A 20,816-nucleotide genomic window follows, 5' to 3' on the forward strand; every position below is an offset into this window, starting at 1 on the left:
TTAACTGCCTGCCGGCGGCGGTTGGGGGCCGGGTGGAAACGCGGGGGCCCGGGGGGCGCCTCCGTGCTCTCTGTTGTCAGCGGACTTGGCGGAGAAGGAGGCCCGGATGGCCCCCGGGGGCCTTTGCATGGGGACCTGGGGACACCTAGGGGAAGACCCCGATGTGAATTTTGGGGACTTGGAAAGGAAGGAGAAGGCTGGGGCGCATGGGTGAGACTTGAAGGAAATCTTTGAGGACTCGGAGACACCCAGGGGAAACTTCTGGGTGGGGGACAGCGACCATCTCGTGGCTTTGTTGGGGACGAGGTTGACTTATCTCATAGGAGGGGAGCGTGTTAAACTCGGGGAAGTAGGGTGTTTGGATTGTCTAAGGTACTGGAGAAAAAGCCGGAGGAAAACGGAAGAACTTGAGGGACTCAAATGCAGAAGAGGCGAAGAGAACAGGTGCTTGGATTGTTAGTGAAGTTTGGGGACCTTGGAAGAGGGCTGGGGTCAGACCCCAGCACCTGAGAGGAGAGGAGCTCCGTGGTCCCAGGAGAGGAGCCCAGTTCACCCTCCCAGCCCTTTGTCTCTCCTGTGTCCAGGCTCCAGCAGCCCTGGCGGGGCAGTCAGCCCTCCCCGGGGGTGGGCAGCCCATGCCAAGCCTTGCAGGCTGGCCCTTGGAGAAGTCAGTAGGGGAGAGGAGGCCGGCAAAAGAGCACCCTTCTGGGGGACGTTGGGTTGGGTGGCCCTCATTGGTGGCTGGCTTGAGGTTTGGAACAGTGGTGAAGGGAGTCCTTGCCGTTTTCACACCACTCCAGCCAGCTCAGGGTGTGAAAGGTCCTAGGAAGTACTGCTGGACAGGGATACAGGGGTATCTGGAGGCACGCCTACCTGGGACCTTGTTCCCCTGGCTTTCTCCTCCTGTGGCTTCCTGAATCATCTGCTGGGATGCACGGTAAATTAAGCCTTCCTTCCCGGGAGCAGTCTCCTGCTTTTCCTGGAATATGTGTTTCAGATGAAGATGGGTGTGGGGGCTATTGGTCTGTCTTTTCTCTGGGAAATGGCAGCAACATGATCTGGTCAGATTTGTTACCTTTTGCAGGAATTACTGTGCACTGACAGTCGGTGGTTCCCTAGATGAATCGGATCTGCTGCTCTCAGTGCTCGCCCTGGCTCTTTTATTGTTGGAAGTGAAAGATGAGGCAGACATATTCTATTTGTATATAGATACCTATATTTTAAAACAGTGACCTCCACTATTTGCCTGTTTCAGCCAGTTCTTCAGAGTAGGGTGTGTGTGTGGTCGACGGATGGTGGTGGAAAGACTCTTACTGTCTCCAAGAATTTAAGAATATTTGAATTGTTCAACAGAAATAGGCTTATGGAGCTCCCCCATTTTATTTTAATTGCAGGCTTATTTTTATTTCTTTAATAAAATGGGCTTGTGAGAAAGTAATGGGCATGCATTACTAAATAAAAGAAAAGAATTTCCTAAGTTTGATTTCTGTGCCCTCTGAACAGTTCTGCAGTTGAGTTTGTACTCCTTGCGCCTGATGATTTACATGTATCTTTTATTGCCTGCGGGGCTGTCGTCTCTGTGAAAGAAATTTCTTTGTACATTGCATGAGATCCGTGGAATTGGAAATATTCTGGACTGTGGACTCAAGTGCGTTTTTCCTAATAGAGAGGCCGAATCAAAGTTAGGTTGTACTTAATTAAGGAACAGTTAAACTAAAAGTATAGTGTGTTATCTTATTTTTAAAAGTCAGAATGATTTTCTCTGCCATGTTACCATAGTATTGTGTTGCTAAAACGTCCAAAATTCTTTTGAATTCTGTGTTTTTACTAGTGTTAATGGCTTCCAGTTACTTGGAGCAGATATTTACTGGGGAAATGTTGCCATTTAGTGTTTTTTAGATGTTAAACTTGATAAACTTACTTTTCATAAAAGTAATTCTTGTAAGAAGTATATTTCTCACATGTGAAGGAAGGAGGAGGTGCTGCTCAGAAGCTTGTCTTACTGTTAGATTACTTCAGATTGAAACATTTTTCTCTTAAATCACAGGCTGATACTCAGAATGCAAAGCTTTATCACTTAAAACATTAATTACACTCTTACGTAGCTCCAAAATTACAAGTGTTTTAAATCTGAAGCTATATGATTGTGAGGAAGCTTTGATTTTAAATCCAACCATCTTGTTATGGGCTGTATGAAAGCGTTTTTTCTTAATTTCGTTGTATTTGTGTTTGCCTCTAATGCAACTGTGTTTTCAGCAGTTATTCACATTGAAGTTGGTATTTCGGCACTAAATTGTAGAGTGGGCTAGCATAGCGAACCTTAGCGTGCCATGTAATAGATATATTTTATGGTATCTCTAAACTCTAACAAGGCCTTATGTTTGCATAGTATTTTAAAGTTTCCAAGGCGCTAGTTTCATCCTCACACTCGCATTCCGGTTAGGCAGATGTTCATGTTTTCTCTTTTCGGAGAGGGAACTGAGGGTCCCAGCCATCTAAGCTTGTGGGCAACTGAGATTTAATTTGAACTCTCAGGTCTTCTGTCTCTGAAGATATTGTTCTTTCTTATTTTGCCTTCCTAAAATGTTGGAATGAAATACTTCTCACTTGCTAACTTCAAACCCTGCAGAAATCAATATAATTAGTATGATTGTTTCCAACTGACTTAAATGTATAGGAAATAATATATATCCTTTAGGAAGTTTATCCTGATTTTTACAAAAAGTTTCTGTCTGCACTTGCCTTCTTTGCAGAAGCAAACATTTATGGTAGATTTATCTTTCAGGATTTTGATGCTGAGGCCGAGAGGCACTTTTGAATTAAATCCCTCCTGTGACCAGTATATTAGTTTAATAATCAATGCATTATGATAATGAAATAGTTTATAGATGAGGTGTAGTCATTCTTTAAAAATTCAATATTCGTGAAGATTGATCGATTTCCTAACTGAATTACCCTTTTTCTTTCTTGAGCTAGGATGACAATAAGAGATATACTCCTGTCTGGTATACATTGGCTTTTATATTTTTTCCAGACTTGTGTTTCATGGTGGGCATTGATTGCTGATTTTATTTTCATTTTACAAGGATAACTGGTTCTCCTCCTCCACCTCCTAAATGAATTCGTTTCCCGAATATTTATTTATTTATTTTTTTGAGACGAAGTCTCACTCTGTTACCCAGACTGGAGTGCAGTGATGCGATCTAGGCTCACCGCAACCTCTGCCTCCTGGGTTCACGTGATTCTCCTGCCTCAGCCTCCCGAGTAGCTGAGACTACAGGTGCTTGCCACCTTGCCTGGTTAATTTTTGTATTTTTAGTAGAGACAGGGTTTCACTGTGTTGGCCAGGCTGGTCTCGAACTCCTGACCTCATGATCTGCCTGCCTCAGCCTCCCAAAGTGCTGGGATTACAGGTGTGAGCCACCGCTCCTGGCCTCTGAATTTGTTTCTCTAACAAAATTAGTGGTTAATGTTTATTTGATGTTAAAACTCAGTCAAAGAAAATAGGCTTTGGGATCCCACTCCGGACCCCCACTTAGTGCCTGTAGGGTGAGTTGACGTTGCGGTTCTTGCCAAGGAGAGGTTAACTGGAGATGAGAGTAGTGTTGCATGTTTTATATTTGCTAGTAGGGGATGTGCTGACTCTTACTAAAGAAACATCTTTAGAAATGTCTTATGCATTATAATTTAGTCCAAGTCTCTGATATTGGTTTGGATGGTTTTCAATACAAGCCAAGTAACCATTAAATAAGATTACATAATGCTGTATTTTTAATTATCTGATACAATGTATGGATTGGTGGCTGGCTCACTGCCAAGTTACATTTAGTTGTCGTTGATTACAAGAGAAAGTGGAGCAGAGTATTCAAGATTAAGGTGGTCCAGATTTGTGTCTAGGTTGATAAAAGTTTTTTGTTGGTTTGTCAAAATGTTTTTTATATCAATTTCTCAAATATTACAACTCTTAGCGTTACTTAGAATAAATGTGGGGGATAAAAATACATGACGGAAGGATTATTACTTTACTTTATATACACCTCTTTGTAATCCACAAAACCCAGTGGCTTAAAACTTGATTTTTGGGGACCCCTTTTGGAAAACATTTCGGAATTGCTTGAATGTCACAGACTTGTACAGCGAGAGAGTAAGCATGAGAATTGCAGAATTGTATTTAGGTATGGTGCCTTCATGCTGTAGTTTGTGATTTTGTTTCATCCAAAGGAGGATGTGATTATTTGGTTTTTAGTTTTGTATTGTTTTTCTTTGTGTTACCAGGTTTTTGTTTTGTTTTGTTTTGTAAGAAAATGCAATCCCTCAGTATTAGATATGCCATGTCTTGAGTTTTATGCAGTGTATTATGATTAAAAGTGACCCAGTGATTGGGAGGTACAGGGTTTTGGTACTGGACATTTGTAACAGGCTTATAGAGAACCTGCCATGCCGGTTTTCTGTGTTGGGTCCTAGGGGTAGCGAGGAAAAACAGTCTGCACTGGTGAGAAGCTCCTGCTCTCTCTGTGTGCGTTTGAGAATGAGTTTTCAGTTTGTAGATGCCCTCTTTGCTAAGGAACATCCTAGTCCTTCAACTATGCTGAACTATTTAGTGATTGGATGGCTTAGATTTACTATGAATAAATCAGCCTGTGGACATTTTTGAGGCACTCGTTGGTACTGGGTCATGTTTGTAATCTCGATACTAGGAACAGCTCAGAGATGGAGAGGTTATTAGCCCAGGTTTTCAGTTGTAGAAACCGAGATTCTGACAACTAAAGTGACTTGCCCATGGTGACATGCTTCCAGTTAATAAAATGTCAGAGTGAAGGATCAAGCTTTGTTCTTTTACAAGTTCGTTGTTCTTTTTACCATGTCCTACTGACTCTCAGAGGTCTAAAGGGCTAAGTTACTGGTCAACCTGTGATGGTATAATTAGTGAATGACAGAAGGAGAATGAAAACCCTAGCTTTTTTATGTGCAGTTTGTTTTTTCTCTAGCCTGTGCTGAACTGAAAGATAAATTATATAGCATCCATTTTCATACTTTGTTCTTCACATTCCTGCCCTAAGATAAATCCTCTGACCTTTTTCAAAATGGGTTGGATTGCCTATTTTCTGGTGTCACTTAACACCTGGTGCTCTTAGGGTGTGATCCTCCTCACACTACTTTGTTTGGATCTTTGTCTTTCCTGGTAAAGAGTGAGTTCCTCGGAAGGCAGGGCCTGGTCTTTCCTCTGTATCTTCAGCACCTAGCATAAGTCACAGCACAGGGCCCCTGGGAACTCCTGTCTTAGTTTCGGTGTCCTGTGTTAATTATCATTAAGGGTAGCAGAATCAGAAAGTGTATTTGGAATTTAGCAGTCAGTAAAGAGCTTTGCTGCTATGGCTTTAGAGGGCCTGAATTGGAGGTGGGGATGAAGTCATCAGTTCTGCCCGTATCGATGAAAGAAGGTTCTAAGTGAAACGCGGGGTTGAACAAGCAGAAAAACATCCCAGTGCTCTTTAAATGTGGTTGCACAGTAGGGATCCTTCTCTAGGAGATAATGAAAAGATGTTGTCAGATCTGCTTTGAATCAGATGTTTATTTACTTTTATTCTTCAGGAAGTTATGAAATCACTGCACTCTCATCAATTCGCTCTCCTTCTCTAAACTCCTAATGATATTTCTGATGACAGATTAAAAACAGAATTTTGGAAGCCCTAGTCACATGCCAAATAAGGTTTCTTACCTGAGAGAGTCATTCTGCAGTTTCAGATGCCGAAGGGAAACTCAGAAAGCCAGAGGAGTGATTGAAATTGCAAATTGAACGCCAACAGCAACTTTGATATCAAAAGCCCCATTTGCCTGTTGTCACCAGTCCCACTAAGACCGAATGACTCGTATCTTCTACCAAAACAATAGAAGAAGAGTGTTCCTTGGCATTGGGGATGATGATTATTATAAAAGCCACCAAATTGAGAGCTCTTCTGTGCCAGCTGCTTTCTGTGCATTCTCTCTCATCCCCACAAGATCTTGCAAGGTAGGAGGTTTTATTCCCTGCAGGCCTCCTTTATTTTTTTTCAAACGAGGCCTCTAAGGCTCAAAAACACTAAGTAACTTGCCCAGTCAAGGTGCACAGCTTGTAAGTAGTCAGGCTGAAATTTTAAATCAAGTCTGCAGTGTTTTGGTAAGATACTTTAAGAAAAGAGATAAAAGGACAGAATTCAACATTGTTGTTTTTAAATAAAGGTTTCATTATAGCAGAAGCCTCTTAGGAATTTCCATTGGTGATGAATTTTTAAAAGAGGTTACTGAAAATGTGTTTTACCAAAAAGGCGAGCTCACTTTTTTTCTCCTATGGTCTCCGGCAGTGTTTTTCAGTCTTCAGTAGGCATTCAAAGTAAGGATTTTTAAATATGTATATATTTCAGTGACCAAAAAGAAAATAGAAAAGCATTCCGTATGGAAAGCAAGTGAAATTCTTGCTAAAGTTCTGTCTCTTGAAGGCGCCTCCTAGAGGTGCAGTGCTCTTTGTATTTTAATACTTTGTTTATCGCAAAAACAGTTGAGAGTATGGTATCAGGGATTTATAGTCAGTTTATGGTATATTTGTGAATTCTTCATTCTCTAAAAATAGGTTCATAAAAGAAAAAAAGGTATTCCCACAGATAATGCTTTATGACTTTCTGAAAAGTGGGCATATGTTTAAATATACTTGCCCTGCAATTGCTAATAATAGTAGCTACCATTTATCAAGAGCCTTTTCTGGTTTACATGCTTTATGTATGTTATTGCATTGAATTAGTTTAACAGTCTTAAACGAGTAAGTCATTTTACCTCATTTTATAGATGAGAAAACTGAGATCAGGAAGATCACTTAATTTGCCTAAATAGCTAGTAACTGGTGAATCAGGATTCAGATCCTTGTCTGCCCAACCCTATGACACGATGTAGGGCACCTGTTAGCACCAGATAGAGGTGGAAGCTTTGAGTATGTCTTGTTTTTCATGTTTTACTTTTGTGGGGAATTTGGATTATGCAGCTCTTCAAATTAAGTGCCTAGTATTGGACCTGGGTGAACAGGGCAGGTTGCGTACCGCACAGAGGGCACACAGGGGCATGGAAAAATGGCATAGGAACTTTCTGACCAGTGGTAACATCTGGTGGGTGGCGTTTACTTGGGAAACAGTGTTACTCAACAAGGAATGAGCTGGTGCGGAAAGAGCCATGTGATTAGGAGAGGTGACAGCTTGCTAGTCTATAACCCCCTGCAAGTTACTTTATTTCTCAGAGCCTCAGTTTCCCCATCTGTGAAATTGGGGACCTTATGCCTTCTTTGTAGGGTTGCTATTTTAGACATGAGGGCAGTGTCTAACACACAGTAGGTGCTTAATAAACGTTACTTGCTATTTTTATAAAATGTTCTGAGACAGATGTGTGAGTATTGGCGTCACTGTTCAGATATATTGTATATAATAAAAATTCAATACATAAATCATCTACTTTCATTTCTTAGGGTAATTTTATGTTGTTAGAATTATTTTAGTTTTCCAATCCAGGAAATATTGAAGGAGAAATTCAGTCTTTAGGAAGCTTCTTTCATTAATATCATGCACAAAATTAGCAGCAGCTCTGATTGATTTTTATTATGCTATTCAAGACACAGCACCTGAAGCTTAAATTAACAAATGAAGCTTCCATAAACAGTTTTATGACTGCATATCTTAAAACATGTCTGGACACCCAGCAGCCTCTCTCCACAAGCACAAGATACCTTACTCTGAATTGGTAAGCTGTAAATTTCCATAATTTTTCACCAATCAGCCCCTGCTGCTATTTTAAGGATTTTAAAAGGTGTTCCTAGCATATTATTTATGTTCTTCTTTGGTATGATAAAGGGCAAGAGTATGTGAGGGCACACTTTTAAATGTCTCTTTTCGATATATATCTTACACTTGGGGTCACTGTTGATTTGAGCTCCCATGGGAGAAAATATAGAAATTATGATGAAGATAAGAGGCAGTTTTCATTTTCATCATTTTTCCTTGTTCTTTCTCTACTTCGTTTGCGCGGTTTGTGCTCTGCTTTTCTTCCACTAGATGGCGCTCCACATAGCTAGGTTACCCACTTTCTTTCACACTGGTAGCTATTTCTGAACTGAAATGAGTCTTGATCGATAAACGTGCATTGCTTTTGATTTTCATGCATTGACATTTTTCATATTCCTAGCATCTTAAGAGGCATACTTGCTAATCAATATTTGCAGAAAGCCATGCCTTTTTTTGTAGCCACCGTTGCTCAAATGCGTAAAGGTATGCTAGGCACTGTAGCTAGGGTCTTCACACATTTCTTCATTTAATCTGTGATTACCACATGAATATAGTTTTGTTGTTCTCATTTTACAGGTAAGAAATGGAGGTTAGAGGGATTTATAACTTGTTCAAGGTCATAAAGCTAACTTATATTATAGGGATCAGTGGGCCCTAAAGAAAAATATGAAAAGCATGAACTCCAAAAGCATGAAATGGAAAGCTTTTGTCAAATAACTTGTTAGGGTAGTCTGACTTATGGTTACTGGCCATTGGAAGATGTTTATTTTGGGGAAAAATTAGACTCACGGTTAATTCGCTTTGGAGTATATAAATCAAATTACCAAATCTGATTTGTATAAGAAAGCACACAACAGTAACAAGAGATTTGTCAGTCGGTGTGGAAATGTCTGCTTCCTCTTGCCTTCTGTTTACTGACTTGAGTGGGTTGAGACTTGATGAGTACTAGGTATAAAATGTGGGAAGAATTTTGGACAAAGCCAGGCTTCCTGTTTTAGTAACTTTTAGGAGGGCTGAATACTGTTAACGAGTCCCCAGGACTTAAAAAATTTATACTTTCTTTTTATGCATTTATTCAACACTTATTTGTTGAATTGCTAAGTTGACCTGTGTGTTCTGGACCATGACTGTACCTCACTGAGCCTCTATTCCCTCATCTGCACATGGCAGGCAGGATGCCACCTCAGTGGTTGTCATACATTTTAAAATAACTAAAAGAGTATACTTAGATTGTTTGTAACAGAAAGGATAAATGCTTGAGGTGAGGGATACTCCATTTCCCTGATGTGATTATTATGCATTGCATGCCTGTATCAGACTGTCTCATGTACCCCCTAAATATGTACACCTACTGTGTGCCCCCGCAGTTAAAAATAAAAATTAAAAAAGATTGAATGACAATGGTTTCGTATTTGTTTAATTTCACTATAATTTTTTAACATAGAATATATTCGTTGTATCTAAGGTGAGATTATTACACATATATTTCTGTTACTCGTGTCATCTTTTACAAATGAATACTTAAATACCTTGGCATGTATTTACTAAAAATAAGGGCTTTCCCTTTCATAACTGTCGTACAATGATCCAAATTAGGAAGTTCAACAACCACACAGTGCTGTTACCTCTTCTACAGTTCACATGCTGATGGCATCAGTTGTTCTGGTTTTGTCTTTTACAGGACCCAAGTCAAGACACATGTTTTGTGTAGTGTCGGGCCTCTTGAGTGTTTCAGTTAGCAGTAGCTGCTTTGTCTGCTTTGCCTTTCGTGAGACGCATTTTGGAAAACTATACAAGAAACTCTACGAGGCCAGTTTTTTGTAGAATGCTTCTCCATTTAGGTTGTCTAATGTTTCCTTAAAATTAGATTTGTGTCACACACTGTCTTGGCAGGAATGCCACCGAGGGGATGGTAGGTCTTCTCAGTCCCTCGTACCTGGGCACACAATGTCTGTGTCATTATTGGTGAAAAGTTGGATCACTTGGTTAAGGTGGTGCCAGTTTTCTCCTCTGTAAAGTTACTACTTTCCTTTGGTAATTAATTAATACTTCTGTGCGGAGATACTTTGAGACTATGTAAATAAATATCCTGCTCCTCATTAAACTCTCCCTCGCAAATTTTAGATCCATTAACATTTTTTACCTGAATTATTATTATGACGGTTGTAAAATGTTAATTTTCTCACAGTCATTCCATCTACATTTTTTGGTTGATATTCTACTGAAAAGGAATCTTTTCTGCTCCTTCTTTCTCCCTCTTTCTCTTTTTCAGTTGCTCTCTTCCTCTTATTCAGTCGTATCTGTCTTCTAAATTCATGCATTTTTCTTTAATTCGGTGGGTTGTAATCCTTTACTATCACTGTGTAAATTGAAGCTCAAATTGTTTAAGATTTGGCCTTTGGGAGCCTTTGCTCTGGCTCCTGGGTCCATTTGAGAGGATCATCCCCTAGGTTGGCTTGGTTTTTTTTTTATCTCTGTAACAGCAACTTGTTCCGTGCTCATCTTGTTCTTGTTCTGCCCTAGCCCTCAAATGAGCCCTTTTCCCCAAAGGTGCCCTGGTTTCTTGTAGTGTGGAATGTTATTTAGAAGCCAAGATCTGGAGTGTTGGTGGTCATTGCTTTCAGGCTCTTTCACTGGACAGCTGGGAAGTAGATACCTATCTGTGGCTGTACCTTCATTGTCTTTATGCTAAACTCTACGCCTAGGGCCAGCAAACTTTTTCTGTAAAGGCTAAAGAGTCAATAGTTTGTGGGCTGTGCATTCTGCTCAACCTCTGCTGTTGTAGCAGAAAAGCAGCCATAGACAGTATGTACATGAGTGAGAATAGTTGTGTTCTGATAAAACTTTATTTATAAAAACAGGCAGTGTGCTGGATTTGGCCATGGGCTGTGGTCTGCTTACCCTTTCCTGCTCTCAGCAGAGAAACTAGGGGACCAGGCTTTATTACCAAATTTGGTAAAATTCATTTGTACCCATGCTTTCCAAAATAGGGCACAATAAAAGTTATTTGCATGAATTAATGACAATTGTGGACTCTTTCTATTGCAGACCTCTCATGGCTCTTTTGGACATCAGTGTCTTATGACTTGTCAATTTGTTCAGGTCCTTATTTAAAGATGAGAGAGGCTTTTAAAAACATAATGTGCACAATATGCAAAGTAATACTGAGAAAAATGATATCATAAACTCGTGAGGGTATTTTTCTTGTCATGATGAAATAGTTACCTTTCCTTAATGAAAGCATATCTCAAGGCATAGCCATCCATACTGCACACAGAGCACATGGCCCTGCTTTGGTCTGTCATTGCTGCATTCTGCGTAGGCTAAGCTGAGAGGCAAGACTCCAGCACCAATCAATTGGGTGAAAAATTTCAAAATTATGCCCCTTTTATTGTCTCAGAATAGATTTGTTTCTTCACAGTTTTCTTTATGTAATTTATTGCTCTAATTCATTCAGAAAAGGATTTTATTACAGCAGTGACAAATCAGGGAGTGATCGCTGATCATTCTCAAGAGAAGAGTATGCCATTAGGAAGGACCACCTATTGTTTTTTGTTATTTTTTGAGGTGAGTCTCGCTTCTTCACCCAGGCTGGAATGCAATGGTGCGATCTTGGCTCACTGCAACGTCTGTCTCCCGGGTTCAAGCAGTTCTCCTTCCTCAGCCTCCCCAGTAGCTGGGATTACAGGCATGTGCCACCATTCCCAGCTAATTTTTGTATTTTTAGTAGAGACAGGGTTTCGCCCTGTTGGCCAGGCTGGTCTCAAACTCCTGACCTCAAGTGATCCACCCGCCTTTGGCTTCCCAAAATACTGGGATTACAGGCGTGAGCCCCCGCGCCCAGCCAGGACCACCTATTGTTAATGCACAGAGACTGCCATCAAGGTGACGTTTGACACTGGAAAGAAACCAAGCACTAGAGTACATCACAGCCGATACCAGCAGCTTGAGCGTAAAGATGGAGGTTCATTCAATTTAAAGTGTCTCTGATGACCCTAAAATAAATTAAGCTTTAATTACTGCTTAAATTTTTATTTAATTTCAAAAATTCAGAAGTCGATTTTAAACCTGTTGGTGTGTGGCTTCTTTGGTGTTCAGCAGGCGATTCGTCTTACTCTCTGTGAGAAGCAGCATGAGGTTCTGCTTGCTCCTTTCTCTGCAATCCAAAGGAGTGGTTTAACGTTCTGGGTCACAAAACAATCCTTGGATCTGTGGAGTGTCCTAGTGTGCTGATAAAGGAAACCGAGCAGGCTTCTTTCCTCCCATGGCTTTTATCTTCTGCGTCTTGAAGTGCCTTATAAGGTTTTGATTTAACAAGTTTTACTGTTTTTTTGTTTTGTTGTTTCAACGTGAAAAGTGCTCAAGTGTCTCTTTCTCTCTTAGACTCATGAGGCATGTCTCCTTTTTGACATGCTGCCCATCGTTTGGTGTGTCACCAATTCAGCACCGACAGCGATAATCCCCTGCCCTGTGTTATACGGTTTCTAATAGCTTCAGAGAATAAGGAGACAAAAAAAGAAAGTCATGCCATTAACAGTTGATTGATTGTATTCTGGATTGTATTTTTCTCATCCCTTTTTCCCCCTTGGTCAGGGTTTTGCTTCTTGTTTTGCTGCTTCTTGTTTTTCTTTTTTCCCCCCGAGACAGATTCTTGCTCTGTCACCCAGGCTGGAGTGCAATGATGCGATCTCGGCTCACTGCAACCTCCACCTTCCAAGTTCAAGCGATTCTCCTGCCTCAGCCTCCCAAGTAGCTGGGATTACAGGTGCCCGCCAGCACGCCCGGCTAATTTTTGTAGTTTTAGTAGAGATGAAGTTTCACCATGTTGGCCAGACTGGCCTTGAACTCCTGAGCTCAAGTGATCTGCTTGCCTCGGCCTCTGAAAGTGCTGGGATTACAGGCATGAGCCACCCCACCCAACTGGGTTTTGCTTCTTAAATGGGTAAAGGATATGTTGCTACCCGTGGAAATAGTTGACTTGAATAGCTTCAGTTTCTTCATCTGTACAATGGTCATGAGAGAATCTGTGTAGCATGTCTGGTGTATCTGTAGGTACTCAAAAGTTAATTAGGCGAGCAGGACAAGTTCTTGTTTTCTTCCTTCATGGAGCCCAGCATGGAATACCAGGCGCAGAGTTGACATTCATTGTGTACTCCTTGAAATATTAACTGAGAAGATGCATGTGAATTCTTGGCTCACCTGTCTTAGGTCAGCACCATGTTACTTCTAATAAAAGGTTCATGGCAGAAAGTAGTCTTTTAAGTTTGGAGAGTGAACATTAAGGCAAAAGAGTAGCATAATCTATTCAGGCTTCAGACTTTTAGACCCTTTCAGGAAATCACTATTTAGACTTTTGGGGGAAACACCCTTAAGGAAAGACTGGTTGGGTGTCTGTTTCTCCACAGTCTTTCCCACTGGATTGGAGGAGTTGCTGTTATTTCTCCCCTTATTCAGTAAGGATCACATACTTAGACTGGGCTGAGTGCTGGGATGCAGAGCAAGGTAATACTTTATTCCTGCTTAAAGAGTGTTCAGCTCAGTGGCGAAGTGGCCAAATAAAAAGACATTTATATTGTGGGGTGGAAGGGCTGGAATAAAGACAAGTGGACACGCACTATGGTGCTGCATAGCAGCTGTTATTCCAATTTAGTGAAGGAGTGGGGACTTGGGTGTGACTCCTGACGTAGTGGTAGGAACATCCTGGGCTCCAGACTGCGATGGAACTAATGCAGGTTTGCTTCTCAGGAGTCTCTCAGTTTAATGTTAAACCATGGCATCTCTGAGCTCTCAGGGCTCCCTGTCTGGCTTACAGTGTACAGTGAATGCGTTCCTGTTCTCTTCACTCGCTCTCTGTATGCCAGCTCCTAGTGTAGTACCGTCCTCTGTGCATGCAACATTGCATTTATCACACTGCGATCGTGATGATTGGGTGGGAGTTCTTTCTCCCAGGAGAATCCAACTGCCTTACAAGCAGGGAATCTGACTCATTACCTTTGATTCCTTCTCCAGTGCTCACTGCGCGGTGCCTGGGAGATAGTGGGCACTCAGTCAGTGTGTGTAGAATGAATAGCCAGTTGGTCTCAGCTTCCTCATTATGGATGACAGCAATGAATTCATTCTTTCAGAATGCAAGTGAAAGAAGATTGAAAAAGTGTTTTCTCTTTATTAGAGCTTCTGGATACTGATTTTGAGAAGAGATCTGCCATTTTTCAGATAGGTGTACCAGGAGTGTTCACTCTGTGGCAGTGTGGGCACTAGGCTTGACTCTGGGACTCAGAGTTAATTGGAGGTACCCCTCTGTCACAGGAGTTATTAGGCCCGGGTACATACCTTCACTGCTCTAAACTCCAGGTGTTTGCTTTGTAAAACAGGCACGATTCTACCTCCCAGACACATGGCGAGGATTAGTAACCTGCATCAAGATGATGCCTCCTAGATTCCAGACTCTAGAGAGCTGGGGCATTTATCCTTGCTGGGCCTCCAGTGCCCAGAGCTGTGCCTGAAATGCAATAGACACACTGTGTTTGTTGAATGGACGAGGTAAGTGAAAACTCTTCCTAGCAGTCTTATTTGGAGAATAAGGCAAGTGCAGGAATTTGTGGAGAAATGGGACTAGAGGATTAGATGGGGACTAGAATGAAGGGCCTCACACATAGCTAAGGAGTACGGATGTTTAAGGTTCTGGATCACAGTTGAAGGATGTCATGCAGGAGAATGACGTGCTTAACTCTGTTTTAGACGGATCGTTTGTGGGAACTGAACAGGGACGTTGAAACGTTTTGTATTATGTGAGTTCAGAATTGCATGTGGTCTTTCTGGACACCAGCCTTACTAAAATGCATTGCCCTGTATTTGAAGTTGTGGCTGAGGATGAGATCACTCAGGGAGTGTGTGTAATCAAAAGGGAAAGGACAGGGGAGGGATCCTTGTGGCTCTATCACTATTGAAAGGTTGGGCAAAGGAAAAGAATCCCTCAGTTCTTCCTTTCTTTGCTTACTTAGGGTGACTAACTTAATAAAAAGTTTACTGAATTGTGTAAATTACACTTAAAGCTGTTTATTTGAAAAGCTTTTTTTTTTTTTTTTGTGATGCATTTTTTAAGTCGGAATCTTAAAACTCGTTACTGTCAGTGATGCTTATCTCTATGCTTCCTGAGCCCTAAGCTGATGACAATTTGGAGGAGAGACCTTTGGTACAGAGAGCTCAGCAAGTATGGTGGAGTAGCTGGTGTGCCACAGGCTCCTCCATCCGGAAAGCTTCCTGGCTCCTCAAAGCTTCTCTTCATTGGTGGCCATGTGGCTTCCAAATTGGCTTCGACTTGGTTTACACTTTCCCAGCACACTTTCCATTTAGATGATGTGCTTTGTGTCTTCCCATCCATACCAGCATATGCATGCTGAAATTGCTGCTTTTCTTCTGAATGTTTTTGGTTACTCTTACTACTTCTTCTCGTAGTGGTTAGACTTTGATCTTGATGTTCTGAATATGAATCCTGTCACTTGATAGGGTCTAGGTCATGCCTCGGGGATACTCTAGACAGGTACACACTTTTTATTATTAATGAACTTTGGCCACAACCTTTGATGTATAAATTGCCAGATTTCCCTAGCTCCTTTCATTACGGCTTTGGACAGGAGCAGGCTCACTTCTCTGCTTCAGGCTGCCTTTCTCTTGGGTTGCACTTCAGTTCTTATTTATTTATTTTTTTTGAGTGGAGCATAGGGGCCTCTTCCAAAATGGGTAGGGCTCAGGGACTTTCTTATTGCAATGGCCACATGGTAAAAATGGGCTGAAAAAGGAGAGTTCCAGAAGAAAAGCCCAGAAAAGGTCCCCTCCTCAGAAGACAGCCTTTAAGCCTCTTGCTTACTGCATGGAAGCTCCACCTTCTTTTTTTTCGTTTGTTTGTTTTTCTTTTTTTTTTTTTTATCATTATACTTTAAGTTCTAGGGTACATGTGCATAACGTGCAGGGTTGTTACATATGTATACTTGTGCCATGTTGGTGTGCTGCACCCATCAACTCATCAGCACCCATCAATTCGTGATTTATATCAGGTATAACTCCCAGTGCAATCCGTCCCCCTCCCCCCTCCCCCCTCCCCATGATAGGCCCCGGTGTGTGATGTTCCCCTTCCCGAGTCCAAGTGATCTCATTGTTCAGTTCCCACCTATGAGTGAGAACATGCAGTGTTTGGTTTTCTGCTCTTGCGATAGTTTGCTGGGAATGATGGTTTCCAGCTGCATCCATGTCCCTACAAAGGACACAAACTCATCCTTTTTTATGGCTGCATAGTATTCCATGGTGTATATGTGCCACATTTTCTTAATCCAGTCTGTCACAGATGGACATTTGGGTTGATTCCAAGTCTTTGCTATTGTGAATAGTGCCGCAATAAACATATGTGTGCATGTGTCTTTATAGCAGCATGATTTATAATCCTTTGGGTATATACTCAGTAATGGGATGGCTGGGTCATGTGGTACTTCTAGTTCTAGATCCTTGAGGAATCGCCATACTGTTTTCCATAATGGTTGAACTAGTTTACAATCCCACCAACAGTGTAAAAGTGTTCCTATTTCTCCACATCCTCTCCAGCACTTGTTGTTTCCTGACTTTTTAATGATCGCCATTCTAACTGGTGTGAGATGGTATCTCATTGTGGTTTTGATTTGCATTTCTCTGATGGCCAGTGATGATGAGCATTTTTTCATGTGTCTGTTGGCTGTATGGATGTCTTCTTTTGAGAAATGTCTGTTCATATCCTTTGCCCACTTTCTGATGGGGTTGTTTGTTTTTTCCTTGTACATTTGTTTGAGTACTTTGTAGGTTCTGGATATTAGCCCTTTGTCAGATGAGTAGATTGTAAAAATTTTCTCCCATTCTGTAGGTTGCCTGTTGACTCTGATGGTAGTTTCTTTTGCTGTGCAGAAGCTCTTCAGTTTAATTAGATCCCATTTGTCTATTTTGGCTTTTGTTGCTGTTGCTTTTGGTGTTTTAGACATGAAGTCCTTGCCCATGCCTATGTCCTGAATGGTATTACCTAGGTTTTCTTCTAGGGTTTTTATGGTATTAGGTCTAATATTTAAGTCTCTAATCCATCTTGAATTAATTTTCGTATAAGGAGTAAGGAAAGGATCCAGTTTCAGCTTTCTACTTATGGCTAGCCAATTTTCCCAGCACCATTTATTAAATAGGGAATCATTTCCCCATTTCTGGTTTTTGTCAGGTTTGTCAAAGATCAGATGGCTATAGATGTGTGATATTATTTCTGAGGACTCTGTTCTGTTCCATTGGTCTATATCTCTGTTTTGGTGCCAGTACCATGCTGTTTTGGTTACTGTAACCTTGTAGTATAGTTTGAAGTCAGGTAGCGTGATGCCTCCAGCTTTGTTCTTTTGACTTAGGATTGTCTTGGCAATGTGGGCTGTTTTTTGGTTCCATATGAACTTTAAAGCCGTTTTTTCCAATTCTGTGAAGAAAGTCATTGGTAGCTTGATGGGGATGGCATTGAATCTATAAATGATCTTGGGCAGTATGGCCATTTTCACAATATTTATTCTTCCGATCCATGAGTATGGTATGTTCTTCCATTTGTTTGTGTCCTCGTTTATTTCACTGAGCAGTGGTTTGTAGTTCTCCTTGAAGAGGTCCTTTACATCCCTTGTAAGTTGGATTCCTAGGTATTTTATTCTCTTTGAAGCAATTGTGAATGGAAGTTCATTCCTGATTTGGTTCTCTGTTTGTCTGTTACTGGTGTATAAGAATGCTTGTGATTTTTGCACATTAATTTTGTATCCTGAGACTTTGCTGAAGTTGCTTATCAGCTTAAGGAGATTTTGGGCTGAGATGATGGGGTTTTCCAAATATACAATCATGTCATCTGCAAACAGGGACAATTTGACTTTTTCTTTTCCTAACTGAATACCCTTGATTTCTTTCTCTTGCCTGATTGCCCTAGCCAGAACTTCCAACACTATGTTGAATAGGAGTGGTGAGAGAGGGCATCCCTGTCTTGTGCCAGTTTTCAAAGGGAATGCTTCCAGTTTTTGCCCATTCAGTATGATATTGGCTGTGGGTTTGTCGTAAATAGCTCTTATTATTTTGAGATACGTCCCATCAATACCGAATTTATTGAGAGTTTTTAGCGTGAAGGGCTGTTGAATTTTGTCAAAAGCCTTTTCTGCATCTATTGAGATAATCATGTGGTTTTTGTCTTTGGTTCTGTTTATATGCTGGATTATATTTATTGATTTGTGTATGTTGAACCAGCCTTGCATCCCAGGGATGAAGCCCACTTGATCATGGTGAATAATCTTTTTAATGTGCTGCTGGATTCAGTTTGCCAGTATTTTATTGAGAATTTTTGCATCGATGTTCATCAGGGATATTGATCTAAAATTCTCTTTTTTTGTTGTGTCTCTGCCAGGCTTTGATATCAGGATGATGTTGGCCTCATAAAATGAGTTAGGGAGGATTCCCTCTTTTTCTTTTGATTGGAATAGTTTCAGAAGGAATGGTACCAGCTCCTCCTTGTACCTCTGGTAGAATTCAGCTGTGAATCCATCTTGTCCTGGACTTTTTTTGGTTGGTAGGCTATTAATTATTGCCTCAATTTCAAAGCCTGCTATTGGTCTATTCAGGGATTCAACTTCCTCCTGGTTTAGTCTTGGAAGAGTGTAAGTGTGCAGGAAATTATCCATTTCTTCTAGATTTTCTAGTTTATTTGCATAGAGGTGTTTATAGTATTCTCTGATGGTAGTTTATATTTCTGTGGGGTCGGTGGTGGTATTCCCTTTATCATTTTTTTATTGCGTCTATTTGATTCTTGTCTGTTTTCTTCTTTATTAGTCTTGCTAGCGGTCTATCAATTTTGTTGATCTTTTAAAAAACCAACTCCTGGATTCATTGATTTTTTGGAGGGTTTTTTGTGTCTCTATCTCCTTCAGTTCTGCTCTGATCTTAGTTATTTCTTGCCTTCTGCTGGGAAGCTCCACCTTCTAGGACTCAGGCCCAGTCTGATCTTCCAGAGGAGTCAGAGGAGTCCATGAGAATGGGCACCATTCTTGCTTGCTGCTGTTGATGTTGCAGTTTTGAGAGAACAGCAGGATCCTTGTTGTCCTCTAGAGACTTGAGTCTATCACTGACATTTTTTCCTTTCCTTTGCTCATAGACCATACCAGAAATTAGTGATGTGTCAGTTCATAGTTCACAATCCCATAGTTCATTTAATTCACTTTAAAGTCAATTTCTGTGTTAGTAACCTGTGGAAGACCCCTTTCCGGAAAAGTTTTGCCATCTGTTTGAAAAAAAAAAAAAACTTTATAAACTTTCCCAAGTATCTGGGTTTGCACTCCTTATTTGGAGAGAAAATGTTGGCCCCAACTCATATCACATTTACCTAAAGAAAGCAGTATATCTTCTGATTAAACCGAATCCTAATATTTACAAGAGATTTCATATCACAAACTTTGCCTTGAAGCCTGACACATGCAGTATGCCTGAATCGAACCAGATGCCAGTGGAATATGCAGTATGTCTTGTTTAGTTTCTAAGGATTCAGACTTCATTTGAGTTGACTGATTCTCCTAAACTCAGGTACTTCTATGGTATTTGCTATCTCTTATTTAACACCATTGCCCAAAATGTTAATGAGCCAGTTTATATTGTTTAATATTCTCTAAATTCTTTATGGCCAGGCCTTGAAATCAAGTACTCTTAAGAAGATCATTCATTCAATTTAGTCTAATAAGAAGTGATATTCTTAAGAGATTTTATTTTAGGATGAGGTGTATCTGTGTAGAAAAAAAATGCTTTTTCTTTTATCCAGTTTCAGATTCAAATGTTCTTTGAGACCTATTTGAAATAAGATGGAAAAACGAAGTGAGAGTATATTGGTTTTCTATGACTGCCATAACAAATTTTTACAAATTTGGTGGCTTTATGATTGCAGAGTCCTGGAGCTCAGAAGTCCACATGGCTCCCACTGGACTCACGTGAAGGTATGGGCGCTGCTGTGCTCCTTTCTGGAGGCCTCAGGGGAGAGTGTGCCGAGCTTTCCAGCTCTGGAGGCTGCTCATATTCCTCAGCTTGTGGCCCCTTCCTCTGACTTCATGCCAGCAACTCCAGGCTGAATGTTTTCACTCTGCTATCTCTCCGTTCCTCTCTGTTCCACCTTTCTTTTCCATTTGTGAGGTCCTTTGTGCTGACATCCTGCTCACCTGGATAATCCTGGATAGTCTCCCTGTCTTAAGACTGGATGGTTACCTGCCTTAGCTCCATCTGCAGCCCTAATTCCCCTTGGCTGTGCGACTTAACTTTTACAGCTTCTGGAGGTTAGTATATGGTTGTCTGTGGGCAGCCATTATTCTGCCTACCACAGAGGTATAACTGTGTGTGGCAAAAAACTGATGTTTATCAAGTACCTAGTGTATCTTCAGCCTGTTCGTTTTGTTGTTGTTGTTGTTGTTTTGAGATGGGAGTACTGCTTTTTTGCCCAGGCTGGAATGAAGTGGTGTGATCTCTGCTCACTGCAGCTTCCACTCCCTGGGGTCAAGCGATTCTCCTGCCCCGGCCTCCTGAGTAGCTCGGATGACAGGAGCCCGCCTCCACGCCTGGCTCATTTTTGTATTTTTAGTAGAGGCAGGGTTTCACTATGTTGGCCAGGCTGATCTGGAACTCCTGACCGCAAATGATCCACCCTCCTCAGGCTCCCAAAGTGCTAGGATTACAGGCATGAGCCACCACGCCCGGCCTTCAGCCTGGTTTTAAATCTCAAATTATACATCAGGGGTCCTAGAGACATTAAGTGACTTGTCATTGTCACATAATTATTAATAATAATGATCTGTGATTTGTTGAGTTCTTGCTAAGTGTCAGATTCTATGCCAGGAGATTTATAGACCATATTTTTCCCAGCCTCAGTATACCCCTCTTAGATGCATGACATAAATTCCATTTTACAAGTGAGAACACAGGCTCTTGTTTAAGTTGTGACTGATGCAGTGTCACGTGGCTAGC

At 41.1% G+C, this 20,816-nt stretch overlaps 1 protein-coding gene across 4 annotated transcripts in view; it reads left to right on the top strand.

The window, feature by feature from the left end:
* Positions 1-20,816, top strand: part of KHDRBS3 (KH RNA binding domain containing, signal transduction associated 3) — a 203,321-nt gene that overhangs the window by 598 nt on the left and 181,907 nt on the right. Inside the window, exon 1 of one of the 4 annotated variants that reach the window (XM_033202637.1) lies at positions 28-210. The exons of the other annotated variants lie outside the window; for them this stretch is intronic. Within the exon in view, the coding sequence (XP_033058528.1) occupies positions 207-210 (4 nt within the window). The 5' untranslated portion in view covers positions 28-206. Of the gene's footprint in view, positions 1-27; positions 211-20,816 lie in introns of those variants that run through there. 4 annotated transcript variants of the gene reach the window in all.

The sequence above is a fragment of the Trachypithecus francoisi genome, unplaced genomic scaffold, assembly GCF_009764315.1.
Source record: "Trachypithecus francoisi isolate TF-2019V2 unplaced genomic scaffold, Tfra_2.0 Lachesis_group7, whole genome shotgun sequence".
NCBI lineage: Eukaryota > Metazoa > Chordata > Mammalia > Primates > Cercopithecidae > Trachypithecus > Trachypithecus francoisi.